Raw genomic sequence first — 9960 nt, forward strand, 5'->3', positions numbered from 1 at the left:
AAAGCGATTCTTATTCAATTATTCATCACAAAGTATGAACGTAGTTATTTCATTATATATATATATAATTGTTTAATATACCAAAGCCACATGGTAGCTAGCTCTTTGACTGAGCTAGGCTGAGACACGCAAGGTATAAAGCTAGATATATTTGGAAGTACCAATATATCATTCCCCACCAGCTAACAAGCAAATATTTTATTTTTATTAAATTTTATTTTTATCAAATTTAATATTAAAAAATAAAATTTAATTATAAAAATAAATCAAGTCAAGGAGATTAATTTATCAAATCTATATTATTAAACTGAGATAACTTTATAAGAACTAAATTAAAATTAATAAATTATAAAACTCAATTCATAATTAATTTAATATTAAAGAATAAAATTAAAAAAAATATAAAAAATCACCCGAGTTAATCAACTAAATTTGTAAACCAACTTATAAAAATATGATAACTTTATAGAATATAAACTAAAATAAATAAAAAAAAATAAAAAAAAATCAATAAAAAAATTAATAAAAAAAGGTTCGAATTAATTAATTCGGATCATGAAGTCATGATTAAATTATTTTTAAGAAAATCTCCATTGCTTATACCGAAACCATCAAGGGAAGAAGCCTAAGAAACACGGTCTCCCCAAGGAAACCACACAAAGAAAGATGCATGCTAATATCGATTAGCATATTCCTAGCTTTTCTGAAGGTTTAAATCTATTACATTTTTATTTATTTTAGCCAATAAATTTTATATAAATATAATTAATGTTCACACATGTGGTATCCAAATATTATATACCTTTTGCAACTACACATATTTAAAGACACCTACCACACCCACGTTGGAGTTGAAAATCAAGTATTAAAAAAATACTTTTATTAGTGAAACTAATCGAATGTAGATATATTATTTGAGTAAAGAACATGCAGCCTCAAATTCCATCACGCCCCATTTAAAACACAATGCCAAACGGGGGATAACAGGTATGTTTGGTATTACAGTAATTGTTATAATTTAAAAGAAATTATTTTATAATTAGTATTTTTAGTTGAGATTAATTTGATATTTATAGATGTTTTGGTTAAAATTAAAGTTTAACAAAAAAATTGTTTAATATATTTAGTTAATAATACTTTTAAAATTAAGATTATAAAATAATTTTTAAAAATATATATTAATATTGATGGTTTTTAATTTAAATATTGTATATTTAACTATTGTTATTATATCATGAAATAAATAATACTTTATATAAAATATTTTTCGTTGTTCTATTAAATTATATACTATTCCATCACGTATGAAATACATCTGACAAGGTCCATAATTTCTTTTGATTTTTTAAGCGCGCAACAACATCAGATAAAAAATATAATTACAAATAAAATTGGATTTGTAATTAAATTTTGCAAATGCTACTTCATCAAGTGATCTCTGTCTAATTTATGTAGTATTATTAAATAATGTTGAACACTAGTTTTTCAAATAAAACACAATTAAAAAATTAAAATTAAAATTATTTTTTATTTTTTATTTTTTATTTTATTGGGTCGGACCTAGTTCAATGTATGTTGAGCTTTGGACCGGACCTGATCCGGCTTGAATTGGTCCGATCAAAACAATATAGCATACTATACTATTCATGTTAATTGCATTGTTCAATAAATAGAGCAATTAGTATGAAAATTGTGCAAAAAGCAGGAATTACTTGCTTTTCTTTTCTTATGTTTTGGACACAAAAATATTGTGAGATCCATTAATAGTAAATCTCGTTTTTATTTTTACCAAACATCTTAAATTTACGGTTTAATTAAAACACAATTGCAGCCGCATGGACAAACGGGCTTATCATGTTCGTTCTATCACTAGCTATTTAACTCGTATTTCATTACAAGTTTTTTTTTTAAATAATATCTTCATTAATTTACAATCTGTTTTTACAATCCGAGTTTATTTTGTATTTTTTATATTGTGTTAAAAATATATTTTTGATAACCTTGCAATGGAAGATCAATTTTAGCCATTAGGTGGCGTCACACAAGGCTCCTGAATGACATAGACGCCACCCATGCATTAGCGTATGTTGACCATATGTCAGTAGTTTTTCGCTTTAAAAAAATTAAAAAAAAAAAGAAGTTTAAAAGGAAAAAAAATACTTCCAAATGCAAACTTATTTTCCCCTCTCTTTTACAAGGCTAGTTTCATTGTATATGAAAATTTAAAAACCCTAAAAAACTTTTATCCAATCCCTTAATAATTTTTTGACTTAAGGGGCAAATAAGTATTTTTATTGTTAAGAAACTTACAAAAAATGAAGAAAGCCCTTGACCAACAATTTTAATTTTTGTTGACTTTGATGGTAACTAAATAATTCTACTGTACTAAAAAAATTCAAAAAAGACATAACCACCCAAATAAAAATCTTTTCATAACCAATAGGTGAAAAGTCAATATTGAAACCTTTTTATTGCTACTCAACATAAATCTGAGACCTCTGAAATGAAAAGAAAATTATAAAAAATTGGAGTCATTAACTAGTTTGCTAAAAAGACTATTAGTCCTAAAATATAAACTTTTTCCAAAGATCCAAGTAATGATTGGTTGTGTCTAAGGGAAAATAAAAATCAACCAAACAAAAAAATCTTAGTTATGTGTTTTCTTCTACATTTATTTTTACACGTACCATCAATTATTTAAAATATTTTTTGAGCTTATTTACATGGTAATTATTATTGATTGATTTTCATATCGTTAATGTTGGACCTTAAATCAAGAATCTTGTAATTGGATGGTTTTTTCTTATTTTAATTTGAAAGCATTGCATTAGGCCTACGTCAATCTCTAGAGCTAGAAGACTTGTCGACCTAAATATTAAAATTGAAGTCATGTCCAATTGATAAAAACTTTATCGATGTATGTTAAAACTAAATTTAAAGTTAAAAATATTGTGTTAGGCCTATATTGATCCCTAAAATTATAAGACTTGTCAATCTATTGATTAAAAAAGGATCTTAAATTAAAATGTTGTCAACTTAACAAAAACTCGTTGATTTATCATCAAAGTAATTTTATAGTTAAAAACGTTGTGCTGGTTCTAAATTAGTCCCTAAAACTTGTAGCATGTCGACATATCAATTAAAACCAAGTTTAATCAAAACATCACCAATTTGACAAAACACTCGACGAAAATTCATCAACTCAATTTTTATTCTTTGTTTTAAAAAATAACTATTTACAATGAAATTGTGTATTAAGGCCATCAACACACAATATAAAAAATTATAAACAGCATCAACCCCTAACATAACAAAAAAAAAATCTACATACAACTTAATAATTTAAAAACAACATTAATATACAAATTTTTACAATTGAAAAACAACATCAACATACATCACATTTCATATCGAGACCAAGTCATTACATCTCAAATAAATTGAAAAACAACATTAACATACATCACATTTCATATCACATTTTATATCGAGACCAAGTCATTACATCTCAAATAAATATATTGCAACCAGTTCTCCTAACTTCATTGTAGGGTACTAATTCCGACCATATTTTACCTTAAAAAATAAATTTTTAATAATATCATACCATAAAAGTTTCTACATGATAATATAAACCGTAACACTTTAAATATTTTATAATAACCATCCACAACAAATTAACAATTAATCAAAAATAATTAAAAAAATAATAAATACAGTATTCAATAACATGTTGTAGTTGATCAAAACTTCAGAAGGTTTTTTAAAATTGAAATTCTGAAGCTATTGGGATGACCCCGAAGCTACTGGAAAAATAAATGGATAGTCGATGCATGATCGACATGCGTTGGCCTATGAGGAGGTTGTGACTGTCTAGATCATGCGTGCCTCCTCATCGTCTTCCTTTTTACTCCAATGATAAGCCTCACTGCCATTTGTAAAGGATAATAGGGTCACTTGAAGTTTTTGCTTCTTCCCTTTCTATTGGTTTCTCTCTTTTCCATACAGGTTTGGCTGTGTTTTAGTGATAGGAGGAGTTAACAATGTTGGTGGTGGCAATGGTATAGAATGATCAAAAAATTATTGGAAAAGAATTATGTCAATAAGAATTATATTGATTTTACCTTTAAATACATCAATGTAACAATACTATTTTGAAAAAAAACATTAAAAAGACTATAACATCCATGAATAATAAGCATTTTATTTTTTCATTCTACAATTAAATTAATAATTTTACTATGAAAAACTCAATACCTAGTTCTAAGGTGTTTTTTTGAGTAGGGAGTAATTCTACCATTTTACTATTTTAATAAATAATAAAATATATTTTGTACTGGAGTAGCTTCTCCTATAATTTTAACTTTTTTTTTTAATTTTAAATTAATTTGAATTTTAATAATTTTTTAATATTATTGCTTTATAGTTAATCGAAACCGAAAATTTTGATGTATTTTAAGTTCGGACATGATCATGTCGGGTTTTAAATTGAAAATGCTAGTTTTTCGAGCAGAATTGGGTCGGGTTGATATTGGCAACCTGAATCAAAGTAGCTAATTTATCTCTCCTTTCTTCTTGGATTTTGTTCTGTAACTTGCGGACGCCGGGCGCATCCTAATTTCTTCTCCTCTTTCTTCTTCCTCCCTCTTCATCGAAATCACAATTGTAAAATATAACTGGAATTGCCAGCTCGAGAACATCACTTACACTGCTAAGGTACCCCTCTTTTATCTATTTTTTTTTTATTTGCATTTGTGAAACCCTAGGTTTGTAGAGTGAAATTATGAGTTCGAAGCTTTTTAGGTTATTGTTTTGTGAAACTCTAGGATCTAATATATAATTGGCTGGTAAAACTCTGAAATATTCTTTACGAATTGTGATGTTTTGCTGCGGGGAAGAGGAAGGAAGCTGTGGCCTTATAACCCTAAATTAAGAAGCTTTCTCTTTGCAGACCTTTTTTGTAAATGCTTTTAGTTGGTAATGTTGTGGGATTCTTTTGTAATCGCGTATTGTTATCTTATAATCTGCGTGAATTTTGAATATATTTGCTTTTGATTGACGAAATGGTTATGATATGATGTGAAATAATGTTATTGTTGTTGCTATGGAATGTGAAATAATGAGTTCGGGAAATCAAAAGGCTATTCAGTTCAAGGTGATAAAGTTTTAAATTGACGAAATGCTTATGATACTAATTGCTTTGCCAAGCCAAGGTACCAAGGAAAATTCTTTAGTTTTTCTTCTTATTCTTCTTATTCTTCTTCTTGCATAGCCGATAAATAATTGGCTGGAAGTTATATGGAATTCCGATTTTCAATAGGAAAAGTAGTGAACTAGAAAACTTGATATCATTATGGACTTTGGAAAGAAGGGTCAGCGTGATTATTGCATTTAGCATTCAGGGGAGTATTTATCATACAGTGGAGTCCCAAGGAATCATTTCAGGAGATTATTCTGTTAGTTGTGTACTTTGTGCTTGAATTTTAAAAATTTGGATGTTTGGGATATTGATCTTAAATCTTTTGTGGACGTGTCAAAATCCATGACTTCCAAGTTTCAACTTCTAAGGCTCATCTAGCTCTCAAATTCTAAGCTGAAAGCAACAATGGCAACTGACTCACTGAGTTCTGCTCGAAAAGGTGAGCCCAAACCTGCTCAAGTTAAAACCCATATATAAATACTCTTTAGTTATGCTTTTTTTTTTTTAACTAACTAATTAATTAAAATTTGGTCTTGTGATTTGATGCAGTGATTGTTCTGTTAAAAGCCACTGCTGATGCGCCTATTCTCAAGCAAAACAAGTTCAAGGTGTAGTTTTCTTTCACTCATATTTACATAGTTTTATATATGTATTTTTTATGTAATAAATTCTAGGTGGTTTTGTATTTCTGTGTCTATTCTTGTGGGTTTGGCAAATAAGGATAAAATCTAGATGCCAACTTATTCATTTTCTTATGAAATGTTGGCTGGTATAAAAAACTATAAACTCATAGAGCTAGAATGAATCAAGGGATGATCTTGCTGCTTTGTTATCTTGATATAAGCTGGGATTTCATTGGAGAAATTTTTTAGATTAATAATTGTATCTAGTAGAACTGAAGTAAAAGTGCACTATGGAAGGATAGGGTTTTGTCTAGGATTTTTTATTTTTTGTCAGGAAGCTATGTTTTGGTTCAATGCATGGGCATTTTTTGCATGCGAATGTGATCATGTATGCTGCCATTGAATTCTATCCAATTAAGGATATATCTGTATAGCAAGTTTAATGATTGCTATATGATTTGTGGGCTGTGTGTGTCACTATTGAGCTTGATCTATGTTTGCGAGACTAGCCTTGACATTAGGGGCACATTCGTGCTTAATAGAATTGGTCATAGCCTCATAGGTATCTTCCTTTTCAAACTTTTAAATAGAGTGCATGCAGGGGCAGAGTCGGGGGAGCAAAAAAAGAAAAAAAAAAACCTTCTTGGCTCCCCCTTGAGGGGAGCAAAAAAAAAAAAAAAACTTATTGGCTCCCCCTCGAACAATTTAAATTTTTAGGGCCAAAACTAGTAAAATTTAAGTCCCCCTAAAAAATTTCCTATTCCGCCCCTTAGTGCATGTGTGCCTTGTAACTATTGAGCATTGGGCAACAAATCTAAAGCTTGGAAACAAGTTGCATGACAAACTGCATGCTGAAACAAACCCTTGATTCATATCATTCTGTTGCTTTTCTAGAGAATAATTTGACTGCTATAGCTTTGGACTCCCAGAAAGAGCTTAATCAATGGGGCAGGGCTTTTTTGGTGCTTCAACCAAAAAACATTTCATGAAATTGCATAATACTTCTCAAAAACAGAATAACTGCAAGTTGATGTGTTTCAGGTTTCGCATACAACATGTGGTTTAATGCTTCCAGAGATTGATTTTTGTATTCATTAAAACTTTCTTGCATTTCATTATTAATTGTGATGATGATGATGATATTTATATACTTTGAGTACTTGGATGTGGCAGATACTTGGAACTGATAAGTTTGCTAAGGTGATTGATTTTTTGTCCCGGCAACTTCACAGGGAGAGCATGGTAACTTATCACTGATATTGATTTCTCTCCAATTTAGCAAAAGAATTAATAAGTGGGTTTCTGGAATAGTAATGTTGCCTGTTTCTCCCTTGTTCTTTAGTTTGTATACATCAACAGTGCATTCTCACCAAATCCAGATGAATTGGTGATTGATCTGTTTAATGTGAGTTTTTGTAGCAGTTAATTTTTGTTTTATCTATTTAATGTCATCTCTTTGGTTGTGGCTGTTATAGATAATTCTAATTTGAAAAATACAATTTGGTTTTTTATTGGTTCATATCCATTCATGTTAAATTTCAAGTTACAACATGTACTAGATGATTGCACCCCATATGCATTAGATGAGCATTGATTCGGTTTTTTTTTTTTTGACAAAATTATGAAAGACCAAGTAATTGCAACACAGTTATGTGTTATATTGATGATTTTAACCAAGACATCTCATCTAATTTATTATTTGTTTGTTCATTGTGCTTAATTTTGGAACATCGAACATTTATTTATCAACACTGCCGGTTTTAAGAATGAAGCATTTGGTTAATACGACACTCAGGTTGAAAACAAATGGGCTACAGGCAAATGAATCATCTGAAATAAGTTGTTACTTCTCCAAATATTGTGCCCAACTTTCCATGTTCTGAGCTGTCATTGAGCACAAATGTTACATGCAAATGACGTAAATGTAGATTCTGTCATGTGGTATCTGTCCTTGCCCTTTAGCGAAATTTGGTAGTCTGTAGTCAACTCTTGGAACATAAGGTGTGATGTATCATTGTGTATTTCATTAACATATATATACACACACACATGACAATGTCATTTTCAAGATTGATTATACACATGACAATGTCATTTTCAAGATTGATATGTGGCAATGGAAAAGGACGGTTTAGTCGAGGAGAAAAGCTTCCATGAAGTTCTCATGAATTTTGCAAGGCTTTTCTTTTTTACTTCATGAGCATAACATGACTAGGACCCTCTTTGAAGGTTTGTTTGGATTGTGTCGGTTTTCTCTCACAGAGTTGCTCCTAACCTTAGTTAATTTAGGTTTGTAAGTCTGTCATTTTTTATCAGATGCATATTTGCTCTACCTGTCCTTGACTCTACCTATTGTAAGTTCAACCTAATTTCCACTTCATCAATTCAGAATTTTGGCGTTGATGGTAAACTGCTGGTCAACTATGCTTGTTCAGTGGCGTGGGGCTAACTTTGGGCAATGCCCGTGCTGATTTATGCTGTTCATGCTTGAGATCTTTTGTTACATATTATGAATATTTGTTGTGTTTTCTTGGACCCAACGAGTAATAAGGAAACTTCATTGATGCAAACCCTGCAATATCGTTTGCTCCGTGTACTTGCATGCATTTGATATAGTAGAAGTGTGATTGAAGAGATGGAGATTTCAATCATAGAATTCACATGCATTTGTAAGATTTCTTTTTTCTTTTTGTTTATGGTTAATTTCCCACTTCATTCATTTATACCACTGCTTCAGTGGCGAGTCTGAACATACAAGACCTGTACTGGTTTAAGATGCTACTATCGAAGACTGGAGATTTGTTTTTTATGATTTGGTCTTCAACTTTTCGATGCGAGAGTGATGTGATAATGACATGTACCTGTAGCACACACTATGCCTTTGATGCCTTTCGGAATCTTTACAGCACGAAAGATGTCCATCAGAATTTTGTTCTCGTTGAACCAATCTGTAAAATGACGAAACCATTCAGAAATTGTTACAAGCTGCATTCGAGATTCTATATATTTTCACACGAGATCAAGAAATTGTGACCTGAATAAATTCCAACTCAATGTTTGTAAACGTCAATTATTACCAGAGTTTTTGGGTTCTTCTGCATGTTCTCACTCCCATGGACTGTAACTTGAAGCCTGGATTCATTAAAGATTGCGGGGTTGCTGGAGATGCCCGTGCAACTATATATTGGTTAAAACCTCTTGGTTTAATCGTAATGATGTCTGGCAGTATACCGTGTCTTATATTTGTTAAGGGTGTTTGGTGAGAGAATTAAAAGAAGATGCAGATCTCTCTCTATACTTGCTACAATATTTTCACCGACATAGCTTGCTTTAATTATGAAAACGCCGCTAAGCCGTGTTTTTTTTTAAAAAGAATGTTTTTTTATTAAAAATAATTGTTTTAAGAAAACGCCGGCTAAGCCGTGTTTTTTTTAAAAAAAATGTTTTTTTATTAAAAATAATTGTTTTATTATATTTTTTAAATTATTTTAATATGCTGATTTTAAAATTAATTTTTTTAAAATAAAAATATATCAATTTGATGTATTTTTAAGTGAAAAATATTTTAATGATAAATTCTGTTTGTTTTTGTATTTTAAAATTTTAAAAAAAAATATTTGTTTTATATTAATAATTTTTTAGTTTTTTTATATTATTTTAATGTAATGATATAAAAATAATTTTTTAAAAAATAAAAAAATATTATTTTAATATATTTCTAAATAAAAATATTTGAAAAAACAATTCCAACGACAATTATTTGTAACCTGTCAGGCAGGACCACTCTGGTTCACGAGCCAAACTCCCCGAGCTCATAACCAGTTCATGTTTATCGAGTTGACGCCCTGTGGCTCATCATCCATCACTTGGACGGTATCTGGAAAGGTTATAGAGACAAGTTTTATCGAGAAAAAGTGCCTGAAGGGAATCCTCAGAAACTGGTTGATGTCAGTTGAAAGCTTGATCAAGCAGGCGGCTGTAATGTTTTCCTGTGATTCTTCCCTTTCAACTTCTCCATAAGTAGACCTTGCCTGTATGTCCTGGTATGGCATATGCTGGACTCACTGCCTAGTTTGAAACTGAGACTGATGAGATGATTTGACAGGATTGGCTTAAAAAGTGATTTTTCTTTCACGT

At 30.1% G+C, this 9960-nt stretch overlaps 1 protein-coding gene and 1 long non-coding RNA gene across 6 annotated transcripts; one reads left to right on the forward strand and one right to left on the reverse strand.

The window, feature by feature from the left end:
* Positions 1-4436: 4436 nt before the first annotated feature.
* Positions 4437-8866, forward strand: LOC105133949 (ubiquitin-like protein ATG12). 5 transcript variants are annotated; one of them, XM_011038120.1, is made up of 6 exons: positions 4445-4716; positions 5569-5639; positions 5750-5808; positions 6997-7065; positions 7166-7228; positions 8213-8866. In XM_011038120.1, the coding sequence occupies exons 2-6, from the start codon at positions 5606-5608 to the stop codon at positions 8270-8272; spliced, it is 285 nt and encodes a 94-aa protein (XP_011036422.1). In that variant the 5' UTR covers positions 4445-4716; positions 5569-5605; the 3' UTR covers positions 8273-8866. The 5 variants fall into 5 exon arrangements, with proteins under 5 accessions (XP_011036425.1, XP_011036423.1, XP_011036422.1 ...); XM_011038119.1 differs by having other exon boundaries at positions 4446-4716; positions 5321-5639; XM_011038118.1 differs by having other exon boundaries at positions 4447-4716; positions 5555-5639.
* LOC105133948 (uncharacterized) lies at positions 6154-6472 on the reverse strand. Its single transcript, XR_843904.1, has 2 exons — positions 6376-6472; positions 6154-6251 (listed from the first exon to the last, which is right to left on the reverse strand). It is a non-coding gene; the product is annotated as an uncharacterized LOC105133948 (long non-coding RNA).
* Positions 8867-9960: the final 1094 nt, after the last annotated feature.

Source organism: Populus euphratica, unplaced genomic scaffold (assembly GCF_000495115.2).
Source record: "Populus euphratica unplaced genomic scaffold, PopEup_1.0 scaffold38.1, whole genome shotgun sequence".
In the NCBI taxonomy this organism is placed as follows: domain Eukaryota; kingdom Viridiplantae; phylum Streptophyta; class Magnoliopsida; order Malpighiales; family Salicaceae; genus Populus; species Populus euphratica.